The sequence below is a fragment of the Nomascus leucogenys genome, chromosome 9 (genome assembly GCF_006542625.1).
Source record: "Nomascus leucogenys isolate Asia chromosome 9, Asia_NLE_v1, whole genome shotgun sequence".
NCBI lineage: Eukaryota > Metazoa > Chordata > Mammalia > Primates > Hylobatidae > Nomascus > Nomascus leucogenys.
The window spans coordinates 29,212,524-29,240,092 of NC_044389.1; the positions used below are offsets into that span (position 1 = coordinate 29,212,524).

A 27,569-nucleotide genomic window follows, 5' to 3' on the forward strand; every position below is an offset into this window, starting at 1 on the left:
CATAAATATTATCTGATGTCTTTTAATACATTTTAAGGCAATCACTAGGAATTTCAGATACTATTATGTACAAGCACATTTAGTTTTATCATACTTTGCTTTGTTGCTCTTTGCAGACACTGCATTTTTTTTTTTTTTTTTTTTTTTTTTTTTTTTTTTTTTTTTTTTTTTTTTACAAATTGAAGGCTTGTGGCAACCGTGTGATGAGAAAGTCTACCGGTGCCATTTTTGTAACAGCCTTTGCTCACTTTGTGTTCCTGTGTCACATTTTGGTAATTCTTGCAATATTTCAAACTTTTTCATTATTATTATCTCTCTTAGGGTGTTCTGTGATCAGTGATCTTGGATGTTACTATTGTAATTGTTTTGGGGTTTCATGAACCGTGCCCATATGAGATAGTGAACTTAATCAATGTTTTGTGTGTTCTGACAGCTCCGTCGACCACCAGTTATTCCCTTGACTCTCTTCTTCTCCTCGAGCCTCCCTATTCCCTGAGACACAATATTGAAACTAGACCAATTATTCACCCTACAATGATCTCTAAGTGTTCAAGTGAAAGAAAGAGTCTCATGTCTCTCACTTTAAATCAAAAGCTGGAAATGGTTAAGCTTAGTGAGGCAGGCATGTAGAAAATTGATGTAGGCCAAAAGCTAGGCCTCTTGCATCAAAGAGTTAGCCACGTTGTGAATGCAAAGGGAGAAGTCTTTAAGAAAATTAAAAGTGCTACTCCAGTGAACACACAAATAAGAAAGTGAAACAAACTTATTTTTTATATGGAGAAAGTCTGAGTGGTTTGAATAAAAGATCAAACCAGCCACAATGTTCCCTTAAGCCAAAGCCCAATCCAGAGTAAGGCCCTAACTCTCTTTAGTTCCATGAAGCTTGAGGTAGATGAGGAAGCTGCAGAAGACAAGAGGCTTAAGGACAGAAGCCATTTAAGTAACATAAAAGTGCAAGGTAGAACAGCACATGCTGATGTAGAAACTGGAGCAAATTATTTAGAGGTAGCTAACTCATTGATAAAGGTGGCTACACTAAACAACAGATTTTCAATGTAGACAAAACAGCCTTCTCTTGGAAGATGCTGGCTAGGAATTTCATAGCCAGAGAGGTAAAATCAATGCTTGGCTTCAAAGCTCCAAAGAACAAGCTGACTGTCTTGTTAAGGGCTTATGCAATTGGTGACTTTAAGTTGAGGTCAATGCTCATTGTGAAAATCCTAGGGCCCATAAGAATTGTGCTAAATCTACTCTGCATCTGTACTATAAATGAAACAACAGAGCCTGGATGACAGCACATCTGTTTATAGCATGGTTTACTGAATGTTTTAAGCCCACTTTTGAGACCTAATGCTCAGGAAAAGAAAAAAAAAAAAGGATTCCTTTCAAAGTATTACTGCCCATTGACAATGTGAATGTTCACTGCAGAGGTCTAATGGAGATGTACAAGGAGATAAATGTTGCTTTCATGCCTAACACAGCATCCATTTTGCAGCCATGGATCAAAGAGTAATTTTAACTTTCAGGACTTATTATTTAAGAAATACATTTTCTAGGCCAGGTGCCGGTAGCTCACTTGAGGACAGGAGTTCAAGACCAGCCTGGCCAACATGATGAAACCCTGTCTCTACTAAAAAAATACAAAAAATTAGCTGGGCGTGGTGGTGGGCACGTGTAATCACTTGGAGGCTGAGACAAGAGAATCACTTGAACCCTGGAGCCAGAGGTTGCAGTGAGCTGAGATCACGCCACTGCATTCGAGCCTGGGTGACAGAATGAGACTCTGTCTCAAACAAAAAAAAATTTTCTAAGGCTATAGCTACCATAGTGATTCCTTTGATGGATCTGGGCAAAGTAAATTGAAAACCTTCTGGAAAGAATTCATCATTCTAGATGCCATTAAGAACATCTGTGGAAGGAGGTCAAAATATCAACATTAAGAGGATATTGGAAGTTGATTCCACCCATCATAGATGACTTTGAAGGTTCAAGACTTCAGTGGAGGAAGTAACTACAGAAGTGGTTAAAAGAGCAAGAGAATTAGAAGTATATCCTAAAGATGGGACTGAATTGCTACAATCTTATGATAAAACTTGAATGAATGAGGAGTTGCTTCTTACAGATGAACAAAGAAAATGGTTGTTTGATATGGAATCTACTCCTGATGACGATGCTGTGAACATTGTTAAAACGACAACAAAGGATTTAAAATATTACATAAACTTAGTTGATAAAGCAGTGGCAGGATTTGAGAGGACTGACTCAAATTTTGGAAGTTTTACTGTGGGTAAAGTGCTATTAAACAGCATTGTCCACTACAGAGAAATCATTCATGAAAGGAAGAATCAATTGATGTGGCAGATGTCATTCTTGTCTTATTTTAAGAAATTGCCACAGCCACCCTAACCTTCCGCATCCACCACCCTGATCAGTCAGCAGCCGTCAACATCAAGGCAAGACCCTCTGCCAGCTAGAAGACTGACTTGCTGAAGGCTCAGATAATCATTAGCATTTTTCAGCAATAAAGTATTTTAAAATTAAGGTATGTGCATTGTTTTTTAGACATGATGCTATTGGATACTTAATAGCACTGCAGAATAGTGTAAACATAACTTGCTCTATTGCAATATTCGTGTGACTTGCTCTATTGCACTATTCATGTGACTTGCTCTATTGCAATATTCACTTCCTTGTGGTGGTCTAGAACTGAATCTGCAATATCTCTGAGGTATGCTTGTATTATATATTGGAGAGAAATACAATTGTATTCAGCCTCAGAAAAATCAGTAAGTACTTTACCATTTTAATTTACACTACTTTTATCATTAATACTGAGAGAAAACATTTTTCATATTGATTCAGCCTTCATGGTCTGTACTACATTCATTTGTTTGCTGAGAATTAAAGAAAAAAAGTGGTGAGAAAAAAAAAACAAAAAAGACATGAAGCCTGCCTTCATAGAGCTTATGTCTGAATTGGGGAGAAAAACAATCTAAATCCCACAAATAAATGTAAGGTTGGAATGTACTACTATCTACTATTTAGGGAAGTTTGAGGAGGAAGTAAAAATGAAGAACCTTAAAGTTTAAGTCTTAACTAAGCCAGGGAGGGCAGAAGGGCTTTCTGGGTAGGGGAAGGAGTATGTGTCACTCTTTTGTGGGTAGTGGCTTGCCACATCTGAGAGGGCAAAAGCAGCAGAAATCGTAGAGAGTGATGGAAGCCATGCTGCAAGATGATGCAGGAAAGTAGAGAGCCAGTCAGAGCCCAGTAGGCCATTTTGGTTCTTAGTCCTAAGCAAGGAGAAAGGGGAGTATTAGGACCACTAATTTACTTAGCTCTCTGGGTCATCGCTGACATTTTGACCCTGGTTCTCTAGTCTCACAGAGGGACTTGAATCCCAGTGCTCAAAAGATTCCTCGTTCTGAATACCTGGCTGGGATCCCTGAAATCCTCTGCCAGACTCTGCAACCCAAACTGTCAACCTATTTAGACTTCCTGAGGCCACTGGGGCCCTGCTACTACCAGAGGCTGAGCTACAAAGTGCATCAACTGAAGCTGACACCATGCCTCAGTTGGAGCCTCAAAGTCCTTGCTAATTAGTCAATATGTTGAAGAGTTGTTGATGGTAGTAGACTACCAACATCCTTTAGCTTGTCTAGGTCCTATACATTTTTAAGTGTAAATCTCTCTCACTCTGTCAAATGATCTTGATTTTTCAGAAACATTTTATTTCTAAGAAAACCTTAAAGCTTTGGAAAGTCTAATTGATATCTTGACACTTCAACAATATAAAACTGTTATTGTTGGTCTTCCTACAACCTTTAGAAGCCTGCCTGCTGAGACAAGGTATTGAGTATTAGCTACCATTTCTTGGAATCCCAGCAAACTCTAAGGCCCATGAGTTATAGACTTCTGAATTTTTACATCACTTGCTAGATGCGATGCATGACTCAGGCTGAACTTTATAATTGAACTCCTCTTATTCTTTCTCCTTGGACTGAACTGATTCTTATTTTACTTCCCATACTCATGTCCTTCAAATTCTCATCCACAGATGAACAGCCTCCAATTGCAGCTTTCTTTAGATATTTAGCCACTGCCCCACCTTACCTTCAGTCTGGAGTCTCAGCCCATTTTTCCCCACTCTGCCTCACCCTTTTTCCTTCAAGGCCAGGACTATATCCTTTTACCAGGAAGTCTGGAGGGGAGAAAGCAGAGGCTAGAACCCAGCCCTGAGCTGATATAGAACTGTACCAATTAGGAGCAAGAAAGCACTTTTTTTTTCTAATTCCTCCTCTCAGGGTTGGCATTGTTTTGTAATTTGTGGCACCTTTCTCTAATTTGCACAAAGGCTCTAAATGTGCCACCAAAGTCCAATTTAGTTGCTTACCTGGACATGCTTGTACATTGCACCTGGTCACCTGAGTAGTGTCTCCAGGACAGGGACGGCCACCTTTAACTGGCGCAGGATGGTCGCACAGCCGCTTCCGAGTCTTTTCACCTCCTCCACAGGAGGCAGAGCACTGGCTCCAACTATGCCAGCTTCCCCAACTTCCATCCACTGTGAACAAGAATGGTATGGTCACTGTTAAGAAATTGGCTTCAAAATCTTCAAAATCTACACTTGGGGTGCCCCTGCCTATACAACTTTCATTTTAAGGTCTGAAGCAATAGGGCTGCTACAATGAGCACTAAATGAAATGCTTTACTTATTCAACTGCCAGAAATCAAGAGGCTCACCAGGACACATGTCAGTGTTGCACCTCTGGATCTGGGAGTCTGGTCCCCCACAAGCTCTTCCCCCATTGGAGGGACGAGGGTTATCACATGTACGGTACCGCCGCATCTGCCCTCCATTACACGTCCGGCTGCATGTTCCCCAGCCACTCCAAGGACTCCAGTTACCATGGGCTACAAGACAGAATAATCTGAGATGAAAACAGAGCCCCTAAAATGAGAAGTGGTCAACAATGACATTCATCCAAAAGGTATAAAAAAAGTCTCTTCTCAGCGCCTAAAACAAAACATACAAGTCTATAAATAGGCAACTTTCAAAGGAAGATAGTTTAGCTTCGGTTTTGACTAGAAACTGAGTATACTATACATTCCTGTACTTGTGTGATTCAATTTAACATACATTTATTGAGTCTTAAAATATTCCAGGAGCTGGAGGGTATAAATGAGACAGGGTCTCTGCTTTTGATAAGCCAAGGCTGTAAACTTCAGGATACAATATAACTCAGATTTCCAGATATCAAGTTGCTGCAAGGGTCTAAAAATCCAGCTTGATGACTGCATTAAGGCAGAGAGCTGCCTGCTTGCCTTCATAAAAGAACTGTAAGCATCATGAAGAGTTAGCATGCAGGGGTGCTCTCATTCTTATACTCTGGGGCTAGTCCTATACAGAGCAAGTGAGATAGGACACAGCTCCTGCCCCTATGAATCGAAGACATCTAGGGTATTATACAGACACGACAGCAACCTTACAACATTCTGACATCCTAAACCAAAGGTTGAAGAACCAAGTAACAGAATATTGCAACTTTAAGGAATTAAGGTCATAATGAAACTTTATGAAAATATAATGTTGACTCACTATTTCCAACACTCACTTGGGCAAGGGTCACTATTGCAAAAATCACTCTGGACATCACTCCCTTCGCATTTCCTTCCTCCATACTGGGGCACAGGGTCGGAGCAGTCCCTTGTTCTCTGTCTGGCACCTCCTCCACACGACACAGAACAGGCACTCCAACTGGCCCAAGTCGCCCACTTGCCATGAACTGGAATAAGGGAAAAAGGTATACGCTTTCTTACTACCTAGGAACCATCGTGTTACACTCTGGGGCATTGTTAGTTTGAGAGATGTTCTTGTGGGCACAGTTAGAATGGGACAGATTTTTTTTTTTTTTTTTTTTAGACGGAGTCTTGCTCTTTCACCCAGGCCAGAGTGCAGTGGCGTGATCTCGGCTCACTGCAAGCTCTGCCTCCGGGTTCACACCATTCTCCTGCCTCAGCCTCCCGAGTAGCTGGGACTACAGGCGCCCGCCACCACGCCCGGCTAATTTTTTGTATTTTTAGTAGAGACGGGGTTTCACCGTGTTAGCCAGGATGGTCTCGATCTCCTGACCTCGTGATCTGCCTGCCTCAGCTTCCCAAAGTGCTGGGATTACAGGCGTGAGCCACTGCACCCGGCCGAATGGGACAGATTCTTGTTGACATACTACCTAGATAAGATAGGTAGATGTTAATTTATTAAGGTATAAACAGTGTATTTCTCTTACTTGGACAATGTCTTTCATTGCAAACTTGCATCTGTGTTTCTGCTCCATCACAGGAGGACCCACCAAACGCTGGTGGTGGGTTATTACAAAGTCTTGCTCTTGTCTGAGTACCTTTCCCACAACTTTCGCTGCATGTTCCCCAAGACTGCCAAGCGCTCCATGCTCCATGAACTGCAAACACCCCAAAAGACAGTTTCAAGTCACAGAACCGTGCTTGTTTAAAACCAAAATTATATAAATAAATTAACTCAGTAATGAGCTAATTAGCCCACAATCTAAGAGAATTGAAACTGAACCAAATGAAACATAACAAATGATGATCTTTCTCCTTCTGGTTAGATTTTCAGAGGAATTTGTGTCTATAGGGAAACTCAGAAGGCTTGCCTGATGCCAAGATAAATGCTTAAAATCACCCAAAGGAGCTATTTTATTAAAATTAAATTTACTCAAACTACCATATATAAATACAGTCTGAGTGTTTAAACCCTTAGCTAAGTATTTGTCTGTGTTCTTTGCTCTGGAGAAAGTGAAAAGAACTGGGAGCTTGGGAACAAGGCTGTATAACAGATTGAGATGTGGTTATGGACAATACAAATATTTCCACAAAGATAATTTGGACCCTAGACAGTGAGACCACATCCTTAAGCCTGATTCAGCTTCATATCTACGTATATACTTGGATCTTTCAACAACATGATGATTTGCACAGCTGTAATTCTTTGGAAAACTTTCTCCATTACATGTGTTCATGAATTAAAGTTCTGAATAACATACTAACTTGCTTCCTAAACAACATAAAAAGCTGACCAGTAGTTTCCAAGGAGTGATATTAAGGCTTCCTTTTGGTAACTAACACATTACACCATTGGACCACAAGAGTGAAACAACCTTATGTTTTACCAGGTACATGGGCTGAGATTCAACATTATGGCTTTCCTTATATACAAGTGAATACCAGGTCATATTTTTGTTTTCAGGGAACTTGCTAGATATGGAGCTCATAAAGTATGTCTTTTGGTCACCTGGTTTAATCAAAATATGAGCAGAAATAAGAGCCTCAATGGCTGAGTGTAAATATTCTCCAGAACAAGTTGAAAACCATGTGATGAAACTATCATTTGTCTGCTTTGGTTAGAAAACTATTTTTAAATGCATGTTACAGTTTCTTATAATTAACGGGTTTCTGACTGAGTTGACTAATTATCCTTGTGCTTTGTAGACAAAAACATAGTCACACAAATCTATTTTAGCCAACAAGAATTTGCACTAAAAAGTATTTGGCTAAACCTCAGAGGAAAAAAGAAAGCCTTTAAATATATGGCAGATATTCAAAACTACTTCTGTATTAATTCAGGCTGTGGATGCTCATAGCCCTCAAATATTGACTATATGATTTCAAAAATTCTGAAGTTCAAATTATTTTAATACATTTTATTTTCAAGGCTGTTGGTTAACAAAAGCCCAACCTCTTACAATATAATGCCATTTAATATAGACGCATTTTTAATTGGAGGGTTAACAATTGGGTAACATTTATTCATTTCTGTGTCATTTCTACTACATATAAATACAGGTTTTCAGCTAAAGACTTTTTTATTTTTATTTTTTAATCAATATGGAAAATCCTACCTAGAACTGGACTCCAAGATACAAAATGTTGTAGAGTTCAAGTGTTTCTTTTATAAGAATGGAATGATAGAAAAAAGGAAGAATGATAATATAAACTGGAGTCGGCATAAAACATCATGCTACCTAGATGATGCAAAAAAACAAGAACTAAAAACACAACTACCATTTGACCCTGCAATCCCACTATTAGGTATATGCCCAGAACAATATAAATTGTTCTACATAAAGATATATGCACCTGTGTGTTCATTAAGCACTGTTTACAATAGTAAAGACAGAAGCAACCAAAACACCCAACAACTAGACTGGATAAAGAAAATGTGGTACATACATACGATGGAATACTATGCAGCCATAAAAAAGAGTGAGTTCACATCCTTTGCAGGAACAGGGATGGAACTAGAGGCCAGTATCCTTAGTAAACTAACTCAGGAACAGAAAACCCAATACCGCATGTTCTCACTTATAAATAGGAGCTAAATAATGAGAACACATGGACAGAAAGAGGGGAACAACAAACACTGGGGCCTACTTGAGGGATGAGGGTGGAAGGAGGAAGAGGTTTAGAAAAATAAAGTGTTGGATACTATGCTTAGTACCCAGGTGATGAAATAATCTGTAAATCAAACCCCTGAGTCATAAGTTTACCTATATAACAAACTGAACATGTACCTCTGAAACTAAAATGAAAGTTAAAATATTAAAAAAAAACTACAGAGGGATTAGTAGGTAAGAAACATGCAAAATATTATAACTGAATTTATTACACTACATTGCAGTTTTAATTACGGAAGGGTAGAGGAGCACAATGCTAGGAGCGGGTCTCCAGGCAGACACTCTGGGCTTGAATAACTATTCTGCCCTTACGGGCCATGTAATCCTGACAAGTGACTTGGCTTCTGTGTGCCTAGTTTCATCATCTGCAATATGCAAATAATAAAAGATAATTTATTAGAGTTGAGGTGAGCAGTAATGAGTTCGTAGAAGAAAAGTGCTTGGAACAGTACAGGACACACAGTAAATCCTACATAAGTGTAAGCTAGGAGCTATGATGAGCTTTGCTCAAAGTTCTCAACAGTTTTCAGACAGACACTTGGAAAAAATGGTTATTCTTTAATCTGTAGCTATATATGTATTTTAGTGACAATGATTCTCAAATCTCAGGATAGGCCATCCCTGAAGATACCAAGCTTAAAAAAGATTTGCAGTTTAAAAACACTATTCTAACTGGGGCAGGGAAAGTACAAAATAAGTTTGAAGTAACTATTTGTACCAGAAAGTAAGGAAGTACTCAAAGAATCATGAAGACATCTCAACACTGAAGCCAGCCCGGACAGGCCTGCCTCCACTAGCCTATTCTAGGATAATGCGAACATCATGATAAATAATGACAGTGTGTGATAAACCAGGGGTCCTCAATCCCATGGGCCATGGATTGCTTGGCAAGCGAGCAAAGCTTCATCTGTATTTATAGCTACTCCCCATTGCTAACATTACCATGAACTCCGTCTCCTGTCAGATCAGCAGTGGCATTAGATTCTCATAGGAGTGCGAACCCTATTGTGAACTGCTCATGTGAGGGATCTATGTTGCGTGCTCCTTATGAGAATCTAATGCCTGATGATCTGTCACTGTCCCCCATCAACGCCAGAAAGGACCTTCTAGTTGCGGGAAAACAAGCTCAGGGCTTCCACTGATTCTACATTATGGTGAGTTGTATAATTATTTCATTATATATAAAATCCACAATAAATGTAATGTGCTTGAATCATCCTGAAGCCATCCCCCCAACCCTCGAGCTGTAGAAAAATTGTCTTCCACAAAACCCGTCCCTGGTGCCAAAAAGGTTGGGTTCCACTGTGATAAACCATTGAATAATATCTAAGTCCTTATTGATATAAATCAAAAAGTAAAGAAATGAGAACGTTCTTGACAGATGTCAATAATAGATATGAAAGATAATGGAGTTAGTAATAACTGATTCAAGCAGAAATCAGAAATGGATGCTAAACCTAGTGGGTGAAAGGTTTGTAGAGTCTCCAAGTTTCCCTACAAAATACTTATTAATAATAGAAGTAAAAATAGTAACTATACAATGACAGACACTACCTTAAACAAGTGAAGAAAGTTACCACCACCAGTATGGGACAAACTGACATTATGTGCCTTTTGAAATGATGCATGGAGAAGGACACAAAATCATTTCTGTGGTGTTCCTGCCAAAATGCAAAACCTACGTGTAATCATGAGGAAATGTTAGACAAATCCAAATTGAATTGTCTTCTCTAAAATAGTTGGCCTGTACATTAAAAAATATCAAGTTCATGAAAGAAAAAGAGACTGAGAAAATTTTCCAATTAAAAGAGACTAAAGGGACACAACAAATAAGTACAAGTGTGATCGTGGATCGGATCTTGGAGTGGGGGAAAAAGAGTTATAAAGGATATTACTGGGACAACTGGCAAAATCCGAATATGGCCTGTGGATTAGATAACAAGATTAGATAATGAAATTAGATAATAGTAGTATCAATGTTAAATTTCCCAATTTTGATCACTGTACTATGTTCATGAAAGAGAATGTCCTTGTTTCAGGAAATACACAAAATTTCACCTAGATAGTGTTACATAGAAATTATCTATACTCTTCTTGCAATTCTTTTGTAAGTTCAACATTGTTAGAAATGAATTGTACTAAAGGCAAATATCTTCTGCCCCTGAGATTTTCACATACCTCCTGGATGAGAAAGGCTGTCTTAGGCTGGCTGCCCATTTTGCAGTGGTGAGCTGAGAAATATTTAATAACCAGCTCTCTAGGGGTGAGGAGGAAAACTTGTAGCATCACTAATTTTTGTGGTATAGATACTCCTACTGCAGCTGATATTTACCTACCAATATGGCATCACTAAATTTTCATACATGCTCTCATTGGGAAGAAATACATGCTTTCATTGAATGGCTCTAGGACACCACCCCGACATTATGCTCAAACAATAGCTAAATTCAATTGGTTTAGGGACTGGGGGAAATAACTAGAGAAAGCCTTTAAAAATAAAAACAAGCCAATAGAATAGTGAACAAAACAACTAAGTAACCAGACAGTAGCAGGTGAATAGTTACTCAACATGAAGAGAAAAAACTGGCTTTTATTTTAGGATATTTACAAATATCATTTAGTTATTATATAGTTATTATAGACGACAAATTACACAAAATTGCTCAATCAAGTATTTCCTGGTCTTTTAAATTTAGAACATAATGTTATTACAACCAGCTTTTAAATTCTTTAAGACTAAAATAAATGGCTTCTCGTTTATTTTAAGATGTCAGGACAGTACTTCGTTTTTATAATGTAATCAAAGTTCCGAATTGCAAATCCAGATACCTGCAATTTAAATAAGCTTGGTAATTAGGTCAACCTGAGTTCAAAACTTTGATTCACTTTTTATTAGCTGCCTATCCTTAGTGAATTACTGCACATTATTTTCTAAATCTTTCCTCATCTGCACAATAGGACGCAATACCCAATGTAGTGAATACCTGTCCCTTTTTGGTTTGTCTGTATTTCTTTTTCTGATCATTCCAGCTAAGATATCTCTCCAAGTTGTACTCCATCATTTCAAGTCTGTGAGTTTTTTAGGTGTGCTGATCAAAACTGGAAAGATACTGTTTATTATTTTAACTCTAGCAACTAGAACAGTGTCTTGATGACAAAGTAAGCACTCAGTAAATATTTGTTGGATGAATGAATGAATAAATGAACAGCTCCTCTACTTTGCATGATTTCTTTCTCTGCCTCTCTTTACACTAGGTAGACAGTTCACCCAAGATGGCTATTAAAATACCCTTCTCCTGGACTCACTTGAGTTCAGGGGTGAGCATGTGACCTGAACAAAAGCAAACAGGGTTCCTTTCCAGAGACTGATATGAATTCTGAGAGACAAGGGAACTCTTTTTCTCTGAGGCCTCACTTAGATTATAAGGCCCCTGTGAGCCAGTAGCTGTCAGCAGTCATTGTTTCCACCACATGGAAAGAGTTTAATAGAGAATAAAGCCAAAGAGAGGAAAGCAGAGATGAGAGATGGAAAACATGCTGGTAAAAGCACTGTCCAAATCCTTGCATTCAATTATACCTGAAAAGTTTTCTACTTGGACTTAAGTTTGATTTGTCACTTTAATCGGAAAGAGTGCTAAAACACAAAATCAATAACAATACACAATATTAACAATATAAAGTACCTAGCATGGCTCCTATTGTATGGTATTTAGTGAACGATAGCCATTAGTATTTACCCCTCACCAGTTGTGTGTTTCTGGGCAAGTCTTTAACTTTAACCTCTCTAGGGTTCATTTTTCTTACCTCGAAACGGATGGCTGCATTAGATGTTACTTTATGACCTTGTAAATAGTTACGTTTTCTTTACGTGATTGAGAAATACACTCCAGTTTGGATCCTTTCTTCATGTTCAATTAAAGCACGTATTTTGCTTAACATCAATGAATGCCAAACCTTTACAAGTTTATCCATGAAAGAGAACTAAGAATATAGTGAATGAACGTATTCTCAAGGGTAGAGGCCATAACATCTTTTTACAATGAAGAAGAAAAGGCAAATGTAATTCTTTCATAGGAGTTAAGATGGAAAAGTTCTGTTTATCTTAGCATTATTGGTGGGTTCTCACCTGGGCAAGGCCTAATGTTGCACATAATTATTTCCGCAGCATTCCCTTCACATGGCCGCCCACCATGCTGAGCTGATGGATTACTGCAAGTCCTGGTCCTGGTTCGGTTGCCACGTCCACAGCTCCTCGTGCATTCTTCCCAAGGACTCCATTCCGACCAGCTACCATCCACTATACAAAGGTGAACCATTACGCCATCAGGTATATTTCAATTGGGAATACTCACACTGGGGCAATCCATAGGTAGAAGACAGAAATGAAGGTCTATTAAACACATGCCTATCAGTTAAATAAGGAGGTGTACCTGGACAAGGCTTATTTTGACAGTTTCGCATTTCCAAATCTGAACCTTGGCAGGGCTTCCCACCATTGGCTGGAAGGGGCTGGTTGCACAGACGACTCCTCTTTTGGATGCCTTTTCCACAGGTGACACTGCAGGCTCTCCATGCAGACCACTGGGAAAATCCACCATGAACTGCAAATAAAACATTGTACTTTGTCTAAGCTTTTGCAAATAAAACATTGTAAAGGAGATTTCATTTAAGATATGCACTGGTTACAGAGCTAAATATATAGTTGCTGAGAAATAGCTTATGGAAGCTCTCCTTTAAGGTAAAATTAAAATCCAAGAGAGAGAGAAGAACTTCAGTTAGCCAGAGTTTCTTCTCAGATCAAATCCTCACTCACTTGCACGTGGCTGCTGGAAGAGTTAGAGACCAACAAGTTTACAAACTGTTCACCTTTTGGACATAAGTCATTCCTTACAGCAAAACATATACATTGATTTCTAAGAATAGATTTGACTTAGTTGTGAATCAAAAATCTAGTTTGGGATTTTAAATTAAAACCTTGGCATTTTAAAGCTCTAATCTGTATTGGTTTAGGGCCTTCAATCTGTAAATTTTGATGACTTTGTCCTCTCCCCATCATCTAAAAGTATGTTAAGGTGACAGGAGACTCGGACTAAAGTGCTTAATAATTTCCATGATTTGAGTCACCCCAAGTATTGTTTACTATGAATATTCCTCTGATCACACTCACCCTGGACTATGACTGGCACTCTGACAAGGACAGAACCCATTAAGTTTCGAGCAACACATTCAAATTCAGAGGTATCTTCTTTCTGAGCATCAGCAATATATAATGAGTTGTTAGACAACACGTTAACCCGGTCATCCCAGGAAATAGAGTGCCCTTGACGGGACCATGTAATGGTTGGTTGAGGCTCTCCAGTTGCCTGACAATTCAATATGATTTTGCCACCAGCATTAATAACAGTTTCCACTGGCTCAAGAGTGATAATAGGAGGACCTATGGAAAAAAGCACATAGTGTCTCAGTTTTTGTGGAGTTATAGAATTTTTTTTATCATGTATTATATGGCAACGTTATTTTGAAAAAAGTGGTTGATTTGTTTATAAAACACTGTTGCTTCCCAACTGAGATTATAGATTATAATTGCCGTTGATACAATTTTCATAATTCTTTTTTATTTAGTAAATGTCAAAAATTTAAAATTCCTGAGGAGATTAGCCTAGAGCATGGGCTCTAGAGTCATGTTTCCTGGATTCAAATTCTGTGTCTGCTTCTTACTACCTCTCTAAGCCCCGTGTCCTTAAAAATGGTGCCTACTTCAAAGGATTCCTGTTAGAATCAACAAGAGGATGTGACTACAAGTTTTGAACAAGGTAAGCACGCAGTACTCTTAGTTACTATTGTTATTTTCATCTGTGTTTTATATGGTGAATATTCATTTTTTTCTTTTGATCATTTTTGAGGTAAAGAGTCATTAACTCATTCTTTTTTTTTGAGCCAGAGTCTCCCTCTGTCACCCAGGCTGGAGTGCAGTGGCACGATCTCGGCTCATTGCAACCTCTCCCTCCAGGGTTCAAGCAATTCTCCGGCCTCAGCCTCCCGAGTAGCTGGGATTACAGGCACCCGCCACCATGCCTGGCTAATTAACTCATTCTTTTATCACTGGCCATCATTCATTTATTCAATAAACATGTACTGAAAGCCTGCTATTTGCCAGGCATTGTGCTGAGTGCTGAGAGCATATAGAGAAAAGATATTCTTTCTAGTCTCAAGGAGCTCATAGTCCACTGATAAGACAGACTTGTGCTAGAGCATACCTATAGAACTAACGTGTACTAATATGGGAGCATAAACAACAGTAATAATAGATCAAACAAAAGCATGCCACTGGAAATGGAGAGGAAAAGGAAGACATACCCAAGAATTATTAAGAAAGTAGAAATGATAGAACTTTGTTACAGATTGGTATGGGTTAAAGGGAAGAACTCATGACTACAGGGTTTTGATTTGGACAATATGGTATATTTGAGCAATGCAATGGCACACAACAGGTAGAAAAGATTTGTGGATAGGGAGTAAGGAATGATAATTTGCATCCATTTAGGACTGTTGAACTTGAGATATCTGTAAGACATTCATATAGAGATGTCTACATGACAGGGATATTCATATCTAGCACTCAGAATAAAGATGAGCAAGAAATATATATGTGTGAGTCTTTCATAGTGAATATGATTGCTTCAGAAGAGAGTCTAAAATGAGAAGAGGGCCAAAGACAGAAACAATTGCAAAAGCATTATTTAAGAGATGGACAGAAGACAAGCTTATAAAGATACTCAGAACGAATCACTGAGGTAGGAAGAAAATCAGGATAAAAATGGTATTCTGGTAACCAAAAAGGAAGGAGGGAGATGTTAACAGTGTCTACAGTGAATGACAATGGCTGAAGTAAAGTCCTTGGAAAGATTGTAAAAGGAACTGCATGCAACTGCTGGCAGAGTGTTTACATCTATATTGGTCTACAGTGCCAAGAAAGATGATAGAATATGACAGACTTCATTGGGAAGAAGAGAGTTGAACTGGATTTTCAAAAATAGGTAAGGTTATTTGAACAGAGAGGAGAGGGGAGAACACTTGGAGAGAAAGACACAACATGGAGATGGAGTTAGCTCTTTTTCTTTTTCAAGACAGCAGAATACAAAGGATGGTTCACCCTGAAGAGTAACAGCATACAGGGTTGTAAACATTGGTTCAAATCTTAAAATAAGCAAGGTTTTCATTTAAATAAGAAAGCAAAGGGAGCAGCATATACATTCTTGAGAAGGAGCATGATGGGATGAGAGTAGTGTTTTAGTGACATTGAACTGAAAGGTGGAATGATTTGTTCAGTGAGAGGTAATAGCAGATAATTCAAGGTGGTGGCTGCATATTTTAGGCTGAGAAGTGTATCTAGAATAAATAGAATACAAATAAGACAAAAATAGAACAAAAATGTGTTTTGTCGTGATATTAATATGTTAGTTTTTTCTGCAAAGGTATCCATGACATGTTGTCTTTTAAAAAAGTAATTCCTTCATGTGAGGTTTGACTCTCTTAGCAAGTGTCATATAAAGCATTACTCTGACTTATGCTCATCACCCTACACAATGCCTTCTAACTGATGTTTATATTAACCTCACTCTAGAAACTTTCAGGGCCAGTGCTTTTATTTCTCTCCTAGTTTCCTGATTACATTATGTATTCAATAAACTGTTGCTGCATAAAGTAAATACCTCAGGTTTATCCCTCAACACTAAGTGACAACATGACTAAGCTTGTCTGCTCGTATTAAAATGGCTAAATTATCAAATAAACTCAGAACCTTAATTTAGATACCATGCTTGAACATTCCCAATTGCATATAAACTATAAATTAATACAATAAAATTCCGCATGTACATACTTCAATTGAATTAATTTCATCATTCACATAATAATTAAATATGAACACTTTAAATAAAAATATCGCTTCTGGTATTTTAATCCTAATTTGAACCAAATTATATTTTTGACTATTTAATATGCCTCACTTACTAAAATGAATTTACTGTCAATATGTGCAGACGAGCTGCTCTAATGTAGCTTTTCTTAAACTGGGTCAGTGGATTGTGTAGTGTCCTACCTACGTTCACTCAACATTTATTTGGAAAATGTGGCATATTATATTCTCCCCTTGTTGAGCCATAATTCACATCAACATATTAACATTTCTGGAAAATCTGCAGTAAAGAAATTTGGCATGCCTAAGGAGGGCTGAGCACATAGTAACTGTTCTTTATATATGTAATAAATAAAAGAACTCTGTTGAATTCATTTTTTCTCAGATTTGTTTGAACATAGAGCCCTATTTTTTCCTAATGACATCCCATGTTATCATTTGATAGATATGTTCTTTAGTGAAACGTTGTATTAGATACTTATTAAATGTCGATCATCTATTCGAGTCTTACAGAATTATATAGTTTGGCAAACAGCTAACTAATCTAGAGCATCTCTCAATAGTGATGAAGAAAATGTAAACTCACCCTATTAAATACTGAGCCTAGTCACAAAAATTCTCAACCCAGTGACATTGTCTTTGGGTCAGCCCCTTAAGTGGTTCTGTAAACTCTCCAGTGGGCCATTGGAGTATTTTATGTTTATCCAATTATGGATGCTCTGTTTTCCAATGACTCTTACTGAAGGGCTGCCTGATGAGCATGAGGATCTCACTCAGAACGTTTAGTTATTTCATGAAAGATTACAGCCATCAAGCTGGAGCACTTTTGAGCTCCTTTACATTAGTCTTTATTTTTAATAAATATCTTAAAGTGCCATAAATGGCAATCTTTTTAAGCATGTTGGAATAACTGTGGTGAATTGTAAGAAGGGGCACTCCATTGAATATGTTGTAATTAAAAAGCTCTGCCACTTTTATAGCAGCATGATTTATAATCCTTTGGGTATATACCCAGTAATGGGATTGCTGGGTCAAATGGTATTTCTAGTTCTAGATCCCTGAGGAATCACCACACTGACTTCCACAATGGTTGAACTAGTATTCAAGACTTGGAACCAACCCAAATGTCCAACAATGATAGACTGGATTAAGAAAATGTGGCACATATACACCAGGGAATACTATGCAGCCATAAAAAATGATGAGTTCATGTCCTTTGTAGGGACATGGATGAAGCTGGAAACCATCATTCTCAGCAAACTATCGCAAGGACAAAAAACCAAACACCACATGTTCTCACTCATAGGTGGGAATTTGAACAATGAGAACACATAGACACAGGAAGGGGAACATCACACAACAGGCCTGTTGTAGGGTGGGGGGGAGGGATAGCATTCGGAGATATACCTAATGTTAAATGACGAGTTAATGTGTGCAGCACATATGTAACTAACCAGCACGTTGTGCACATGTACCCTAAAACTTAAAGTATAATTAAAAAAAAGCTCTGCCACCAATCAATTGCACTCTTGTACTGTATTAGATAAAATAGAGAAAAATATCTGTGTGTTATCAGTTTTATATTTGATGACAACTGCTCCATCAGCAGCAGAAAACTAAACTAGACATACTCTGAGAGCTACCACTAACGAACTTGCTATAGAGTTAAAGAAAATAAATACTCTTTATTAGGTAATATTTCCTAAATCAAGTGTTTAATTAGTTTCATTAAGCAGCTTACTTTGCAGAGTCAGACTCATGCTGCGCTCCACCACCCCAGCTTCATTGGTAGCTACACATGTATAGTCACCGGCATCTTCATTCTATGGAAATAAGCAGGGTTTTTACAAAACTATGAGCCTACAGAGCAGGGCAATCACTTTTTTCACCATGATGCTAGTTTATTTGAAATTTCATTTTTGAGAAGGAATTTTAATGGAAATAAGAAAACCTACATATGTCTAACCTCTTAAATAGATTTAAAGGAGGGAGGAGGAGGAAGAGAAAGAGGAGGGGGAAGGGAGAAAACAAATTCCAAGCCTAAACTTTCTCAAAATAGCCTATCATTGATCTCCGGGAATACTAACTGGTAAGAAACCAAAGCAAAAATTATGTTATTTTATGATCATCTATCTGGAATTATCTTACTAAAGAGAAATACTAATGCTATACTTACAGATATCTTAAAAAGCATTAAAATAATAAGGACAAATTAACAAATACTGAGTCCTTTCTAATGGGGATTATTAAAACTACATTCAACTGGACATTTGTCTAGAGAGTTTGAAATTTAGGAAAGAAAGTGAAAAACTAATTTACTTATAATAATAAATTACAGATTGTAGGTCACATTATATACATATATGTATGTGTCTGTGTGTGTAAATTTATGTAGGACTGCACTAAATAAATTTCAATTTGGTGACTAGAGGCACAGATTTCGCTGAAGGTCTTGTGAATGGAAGAATTCAGGTCTCCTTCACAAACAGTAAGTCAGTAAAGGGGAACTGATTTGCAGGTAGTAGATTGGGAGAAGGAAAAATAAATGTTGGTTTAGATGTTTAATTTGAGGTTTCAGTGTATTATCCAAACAGAAGTTCCTGGTCAACAGCTGGAAATGGAATTTGGAAGAGTGTCAGCATTGGAGATACTACAGTTTTAGGAATCTTAAATTGAATGATGAAAAAAATTAGTATTAACATTGGTATTAGAAGTACCAAGGACTTCAGAAATAGTAATAGAGGAAAAGGGAAAAGTGGTAATGAGGAAGGCTGAGCCATATTAGTATTATGGCACATAAAGTAGAAATAATTTCATAATAGAAGGAACAATCAACAAATGACATCTAATGTTGAAGTAAAATCAATGAGACTAAAAGACTAAGACTGGTCCACTGGATTGGGTAATTAGATAGTATATTTTAATTATTTCAATTACTTAAACAATGACAGCACATAAGTGGTCTCACCAAATGTGATTTAACAAATTAATGTGTATTCTAGTTGAGACATTTTTGGATAAAATATTTCACTTTGGGGTAATTTGACCCCAAAATTAGAATAATAAACCAAAGCACCACTCATTTTCTGAATTACTGAACTTTGGAAAAGCCTAATATAGTTATCAGCTTACTAGGAAATCTACTCTATAATTTATATGTAACTGTGTTTGTAATTCTTCAATTTCCTTGTCCTAAAACAGATCTGAGGAAGTTATCTCCAAATGTTAATTAGTAAGTCAATGATACGGAACAAGGCAGCCACATTATCTCACTGCACTTATTTGAAAGGGCTAAAATATCTATTTCAATCCTTGTTTCAGTTTTTTAAAAGGAGTTATTTTATTCAGATTTTATGAAATAAATAAGAATGTAAGAGAAATGTTTCTTATCTATGGCACTCATAGATGGGGGGTGGGGGTTTAAAGGTGCATCAATCATTCCGGTGTGACTTACAACAGTGCCATAGATGGCCAGGGAGCCATTGCCCAGTTGTCGGATTCTGTGGCTAATTTCAATATCCACTCCCTTTCTGTTCCACTGGATGGTTGGGGTGGGGTCTCCTTTCACCTCACAATTCAGGATTGCATTTCCACCAAGTGGTTCAATCCAGTTAGAAGGATAATCACCTTTGAAGACTGGAGGTTCTGGAAAACAACATAAGACAGGTACAAAGTAAAAGTAAGTGCTGATAATTTCTTTGTGATCTTTGAGCTATTTGGAAAAATAATTTAGTAAAGAGGGGAGTAAAGCCACCTTAAAACCTCATGAAATTTCCAGAATCAACTCTTCATGCTAAATCACCAGATAATTTTGTCAATTTCAATATTCTAAGGGGATGATTCCACTTTGTGTGAAATGATCTCTTCTTATCTACTTTTGAGTTGAATGTTCATAATTTTTTTCTCATGAATTTGTATATCTGTGAAATAGGACTGAGTGGATTAGAAACTTGAAGTTATATTTTATTACTATAAAATAAAGAAGCAAAACTTGAACCATTCATTATGAATGCATTATAAATTAAAAATGGAGCGCTTTTACCTACCTTTCACATAAACAAATCCAATTGCCTTCACAAAGCCAACGCTGTTCTCTGCGGTGCACACATAAGTACCTGAATCCTCTTTTGACACTCTTTCAATAACAAGTTCACTGTGTCCATTCACACTGTCAAAGTGGGCTGAGGGAAACAAGAAACAACACAAGTGCCTCTCAGTAACCTAGGAAAAATTTCACGACAGCTCAGTATTTTGCACATTAGATTTATGAGTTGGTCAGCAATTGAACCAAAGAGATGACATTGGAGAAGAGAGCCTTTTCCACAGATTTCTTCATCTGAGCTATTTACTATGTCTATAGACACTTGTTTGAAGAACAAAAAACAGCAGAAGGAACAGGAAAAGGGAATGAAAACAAACATCTTTTAAAAATTATTTTAGGTTTAAAGTAAACCTTTCATCTAAATGTGTTGCTTAAAGCTGGCTCGTAGTCTCTCTGAGTTTCAAAAATATTTCATTGAGAAATATTACATTTTCCATTTCATTTATCTCACTACCACTTTTCCTCCCAAACAATTTACATCAAACACATGAAAACCTTTTCAGCTTATAATTCAACTGACTTGGCAGGTCAAAGGGGAAAATTATGAAAACGTATGCTAGTTAGGTAATAACAACAACATAGTCAAATTCGTAATAATTTAAACTTCTCTATAAATCATAAATGGTGATTATTTACAAAGGCAGATATTTAAAAATTTATGATAGTAATACAAAATTTATATTATAATGTATAACATTTAGAAGAAAATATAAGGTAAACATGCTAATCCTAAAACAACTAAGACTAAATAAAATTCTGACTAAACCAGTCCATATCTAAATACTTGTTTACCTTGCATGCTCTCCTCATTCAAGTTTTTTTTTAAATCTTTTACTGCTAAATATTAAGTGGAAAATTAAGCTTTAAAAGTACATTTTACATTACTGCACTTTCAGAAAACGGTACTGCACTTTTTTTTTGTTGTTGTTGAGACGGAGTCTCGCTGTCGCCCAGGCTGGAGTGCAGTGGCGCGATCTCGGCTCACTGCAAGCTCCGCCTCCCGGGTTCACGCCATTCTCCTGCCTCGGCCTCACCAGTAGCTGGGACTACAGGCGCCCGCCACCACGCCCAGCTAATTTTTTGTATTTTTAGTAGAGACGGGGTTTCACCATGGTCTTGATCTCCTCACCTCGTACTGCACTTTCAGAAAACAATATAGATCAGATTTTTTAGTGTTTGTTTTTTCTTAGTGAGATGTATTGTTATTAAGGTCATGCAGTTGATAAATTCCAGTCATTAACATAACTCTTTATAATAGAAGAAAACTCTCAAGCTTATTACTACTTTTCTAGCAAGACACTTAGTAAATGCTAACAGTGTAATACTTCAGAACTCAATTTTGGGATAGGACAATTTCTCAGTATTGACAGTCTTTATGCTGATGACAAAGTCTAACAAATAGGTAGATATTTGTTCACCCAGGGATGGGTGCTCCTGGGTTCCAGACATGACCTTAACTTGTAGTATACACAGTGACTAGAAATTTTCTACATAAATTAATCTACACTATAATAGAGGTTGAGGCAAACAGTGAGAAGTAGAATTCTTCTCTGTAAAATTAAGTGAATCTTTAGGACTCCAACAGTGGCCATCTTAATCTATTGATCAGTGATGAAGGGGGTCCAGCTGGGATAAGCTTAGGTGCCTATATAAACATACTGCCTTCTCATGGGGTAAGGGGAATTATATTTAGGTTAAAAAAGCTACTTATAACCTGCAATATATGGCCCTGTGATCAACTTATGCTTCCAAAAGAAGGAACAAAACATATATATTGGGTAGAGGGTGAAATCCAAGCAGAGGCACATATTTTACAGAATTTAAAGCAATCAATTCTTGTTACTTTTCAATTTTCACAGCTGGAGGAAATAGAGCTTGGTCTAGAGTTCTACATAGGTGTATTTATTCACCTCTTGAGAATTAAATGACCAACCTGGGATAATATTGTTATTGAAGGTCCATGTTAATTTGGGCAATGGAATACCAGTAGCTTTACAGCTTAATCGTAGCTGTTCTCCTTTATTTAATGACACGTCTCCAGGAAGTTCAGTAAAAGTGGGGAGAACATGCACAGTCAGGCTGACAGTGTGTGTATCTTCACCTGCAGCATTGTTAGCAACACAGGTATAGAAGCCAGAATCCTCCAGCTAAAATAAAAGTAACATTTAAAATTTCATAATCATCCATCATAGTACATAAAATACATCACATTGCATAGCTAGGCCCTCAAGAAACTCTCTTATCCAAAGACAATTTAAATTTCCATCTTTTAGTCTTAACCATCAGGTTAGCTTTTGCATAACATAATTTAAAATGTATAGAAGTTTAAACATAAGCCCATACCTTTCAGAACAATAAGCATTTTACAGTGGTAAGATTTCAGAAAACTGTAGATTCTGTGGTTTGCTAGATATCAAGTGTGTTGCTGCTATGCATTGCACAAATAAAGAGCAAACAATCCCAAAAGCTGACAGCATCTTGACAGCATAGTTGGCTCTCTGAGTAAGGTGGTACCAAAGACCACCAAAACTATCAGAGGAAATGGTAAGAGAAAGGGCACTATTACCTACAATTCTGAGGCCTCACTTGCTAAATTCAATGGCCAGCTCTTGTCACTCATCTTTCTTGATGCATTTGTAGCACCTGACACAATTATGAGTCCTTTCTATGCGAAACCACATTTACATGGCTTCCAGGACACTATGCTCTCCTAGTTTCCCTCCTATCTCACTGGTTGCTGCTTCTCCAACTTTTCTCGGGGCTTCTTCTCAACATTAACATTTTAATGTTGGCAAGTGAGAAGGCTCAACCTCTGTTCCTCTTTTCTTCTATATCTGTACTCAATTTTTTGGTGATCTCATACAGTGATATGGCTTTAAATATCAACTATATGCTGATGACTATCAGTATCTCCAACCCAAATATTGATACTTTCTTACAAACTCAAAGTCTATTGAACTTCTTATTCTAACTCTTTGCTCTGATGCCTAAGATATCTCACATTCATGCCCCAAAACTGAGCTCCCAATTCCTTCCAATGGCCCCTTCCCGTACCACCTGTAGCCTTCACCGTCTCAGCTGATGGCTATTTCACCCTTCCAAAATTGTTCATGCCTTCAGTCTCAAACATTTGAGTCATTCTTATTTTGTTTCCTCACACCCTACTTGCAATCTATCAGAAAATGCTAGCTTCAAACTATACGCAGAGTCTTACTTCTTGCCTCTTCTCTGCTAACATCCTGCTTTGAGTTCTACCATTTCTCACCTGCCTCCAGACAGTCTTCCCAACAGGTCTCACTGCTCCTGTCCTTGTCTCCCTACCTCTGATTCTCATCACAACAGCCAATGTAACCCTTTAAAAATGTAAGGCATGTAAGATTACTCACCTGCTCAAAAACCTGGAATGGATTCTGACTTAGAGTAAAAGGTAAAATTGTTACAATGACCTGTAAGAAAGACCCGACATGATTTGGCCTCCATTTATCACTGACGTCTTTCTCCTTTCATTCTTTGCTTTGCTTTCACTGGCTTCCTGTTTTTCAAATACACTGGACATGTTTCCACCTCAAGTTCTTTGCTCTACCTGTTTTTGTTTTTCCCCCTGGTCTGCTCCTCCAATATTTGCTTGGCTAATTCACTTCCTTCAAGTTTTGCTCAAATGTCACCTTCCCAAGGAGAATTTACTCTGACTACCCTATTTACAGCTGTAACCTTCACTGCTCCAACTCCTGACACTCTTTACCCCTCTTATTTTTCATGCAACTTTTTTCTTCTGACTTATTTTATTTTCTTCTGACATTATTATTTTTCATTTTTATTGTCTCCTTCCTCTAGATATAAACTCCATGAGGGCAAAGATCTTTGATTCTTTTGTTCCCTGATGTATTCCCAGTGCCTAAACCAGTGCTAGTTGCAGAGAATGTGTTCGATAAATATTTGTTGAATATTTGAATAGGAATATTCAAATATGAATATATATGAATATTTATATTGAATATTAATGACTGCTTCTGATTGCATTGAGACACATAGACTTTTTTCCTTTTTTAAAAAAGTTTAACATTTTTCCCCTTGGAGCACTAATGAATTGAAAATATAGCATAAAAATTACAATTATTTACTCAAGATGCTTCTTATCATTGCCAAATAAGGTTAAGAGCACAGAATATAGCACTGGCACTTAAAATTTTTCCTGATAAACACATATTTCCACAAACATAAAATAATTTTAGAAGGAGGGCATTTATGAGTTCCTACTATCTGTTAAATATTATTCTCATTCAAGGGACATAAAATGAAATATGTGTAAAATTAATTTTGTGACCTGATTTTACAAGAATTTTTTTAAATTATTAAAGAATATACTTCCATGCTAAATTGCTAAAAGTACGATGGCAAATTTACAATCTGGCTTAACGTATCTGTTCATGTCCGTTAAACTTACTTACCACAACATTTTCTAAAATGAGTTCTCCATATGGTTCAGCAGTGTATTTTCCTAACAAGTTAGCTAAAAGAACATTGTCTTTTTTCCAGTTAATTGCTGGTGCGGGGATTCCATCAGCTACGCATGGAAGAATGGCTTGTGAATTCTCATTGACCGTGTAGTGTCCTTCTGTACTTCTGATCCTGGGTGGTACTATGAAGAGTTTAAAAAAGAGTCATCCAGGAAGCTGAGTTCAATAATGTCTCTATTCACAATAAAAATTAACACATAAAAAACTCTTTTCAGGGTAGTTTTGCCAGAAATACTAAAAATGAAAATCTATTAAGATATTGATTTGCTTCCTGCTATGAAAGAAATCAGTATTTTTGGTGCTAGCAAGAATCCTGACGTATTTGAACTTACTGAATATATTTACATTTGGTTTCTGAGCAAATGACAGAACTGGGTAGAAGATCTTTAGATTTTATTTGGCTTCCCTGACTTTTCCATCTTTAAGTTACTTCTGTTTACTGCAGTGAAGTAAAACAAACCAACAACAAAATGAAAAAATGCTTCTGTGGTTGTATAACTGCTATATATTATGAGGATGAACTCATAATAGTCACCATAAAACACTATAAAACACTCACCCAATATTGAATATCACAAAGTGCTGTAGAAAAAAAAATACTTATTGCAGTATTTTACATGTTACAATGAATACAGGTAAACCAGATCAAGACACCTAATTCAGTTTTTATACTGTCAGAGGAAATTTTCATAGTGACTTTATAACTCTGCACAGTACAGTACCAAATACTTCCTGTAACTCAAATTTTTTTTTAACTAGAATTTGGGCAATATAGGGATGAACTGAATATTTTAGTGTAATAAAAAATACTCGATTGGACTTAGAACTAAGATAGTTACTTCTAAATAAAAGACAAAAAGTATTAAGAATTCTTGGCTCAAAAGTAAAAATACACTCCCTTCCCAAAACAATGAATTTGGAATTATTCAAACAAATCAGTAAGAAGCGGCCCCATCTTAATGACATTTTAACGAGTGAAAGGAGAACAGTTGGCCTTAGCAAAAATAAAATTGCTATATAAACTTTAATTAGCTGCTTTCAGTTAAATTAACTGCTTTCCATTAAAATAGTTAATTTTTTGTCCTTTATGATTATATGATTAAATATACAAACATTAAATAATTATAGATACAAACATAGATAACTTGGAAAACACAAAAATTGATTTTGCTCAATGGTACATCATAAATACTCATTTTTAATTAATTCATGCTCTATTTTCATTATCTTCTTTATCTGATTTCCTTGGGTTGCTATTTGTCTTTTGTTAGGGGATACAAACTCGCAGCATTAATATATTTACTTCAGTTCTTTCTTTTTCAAAAGGAAAGAATTATTGCTATGACTTTATATTGATTTTAGCTTTGAGCACACACCGTACGTTTTGATATGTCATGTCTTTATTTTCTAAATAATGTGAAAATAGAAAAATATTCTTTGACCTACTTTTTGGCTGCAAGAGTGTTTAAAGTTGTCTGGGTTTGGGGTTTTCAAAGTTCATTACAAATTTCTAGCTTTTTTGCATGCTGGGTAGAAATTATGGTCTATCTTTTTGAAACTTATTAACGATTTCTTTGTTTAGTATATGGTCAATTTTGGTAAATTTTCTACAGACAGTTGAGAAGAAGGAGTATTATTCATTTGAAGGCAAATGGATAGTGTATATTGATTAGTTTAATTATATTAACTGAAAGCAGGGGGGTTATTTGGAAAACTCATAAATGATGATTTTTAATTTTGGCTAAATTATTCAACCAAAAATGTTTCCACTCAAAATTGTCTCTGTTACTATGAAGTTACAGAAAATTAAAATACACTTGAAAAATAAAACAGTTTTCACAAATTTCTGAAAAATGAGAAAGCAGAAACTCCTCATTATAATAATTACCTCTGAAAATAGAGGCTGGAAGCAGTTTAATCTGCTATTGTTTCCCACTGCTGATATTAACGTGGATTCTATCCTTAGTCAAAATATACAATAAAAACTAAAAATATTTCAAATGCTGATTTTTCAGTATTTTGTTGTCTTAATACAAAGGAAAGTTATTTTTCTGTCATAAAAATATACATGTAGCTTGTAATCCCAGCACTTTGGGAGGCTGAGGCGGGCGAATCACGAGGTCAGGAGATCGAGACCACGGTGAAACCCCGTCTCTACTAAAAAATACAAAAAATTAGCCGGCCGTGGTGGCGGGCGCCTGTAGTCCCAGCTACTCGGAGAGGCTGAGGCAGGAGAATGGCGTGAACCCGGGAGGCAGAGCTTACAGTGAGCCGAGATTGCGCCACTGCACTCCAGCCTGGGCGACAGAGCAAGACTCCGTCTCAAAAAAAAAAAAAAAAAAAAAAAATATATATATATATATATATATATATATATATATATATATACATGTAATATTTTGCCACTTTAACATAATGAATCAAATAGATCTCCTAATTTTCATTAGGGTCAAATCATACAATGTAGGTCATATGATGATTCATTTGAACCAAGATGACTTGAAGCTTGAGAAGTAAAGCAGAAAAGTCACAAAACACAAACGGACTCCTCATAAGCCAACTAA

At 36.9% G+C, this 27,569-nt stretch overlaps 1 protein-coding gene across 1 annotated transcript in view; it reads right to left on the minus strand.

Annotated features, from left to right (window-relative positions):
* The window catches only part of HMCN1 (hemicentin 1), a 434,555-nt gene that overhangs the window by 33,930 nt on the left and 373,056 nt on the right, over positions 1 to 27,569 (minus strand). Inside the window, exons 82-93 of the mRNA XM_030818744.1 lie at positions 24,937 to 25,127; positions 22,422 to 22,635; positions 20,433 to 20,567; positions 19,841 to 20,031; positions 18,128 to 18,209; positions 13,636 to 13,905; positions 12,899 to 13,069; positions 12,595 to 12,765; positions 6,285 to 6,455; positions 5,613 to 5,783; positions 4,741 to 4,911; positions 4,391 to 4,561 (exon numbers count right to left, since the gene is read on the minus strand). Coding sequence (XP_030674604.1) covers positions 4,391 to 4,561; positions 4,741 to 4,911; positions 5,613 to 5,783; positions 6,285 to 6,455; positions 12,595 to 12,765; positions 12,899 to 13,069; positions 13,636 to 13,905; positions 18,128 to 18,209; positions 19,841 to 20,031; positions 20,433 to 20,567; positions 22,422 to 22,635; positions 24,937 to 25,127 — 2,109 coding nt within the window. The remainder of the gene's footprint in view (positions 1 to 4,390; positions 4,562 to 4,740; positions 4,912 to 5,612; positions 5,784 to 6,284; positions 6,456 to 12,594; positions 12,766 to 12,898; positions 13,070 to 13,635; positions 13,906 to 18,127; positions 18,210 to 19,840; positions 20,032 to 20,432; positions 20,568 to 22,421; positions 22,636 to 24,936; positions 25,128 to 27,569) is intronic.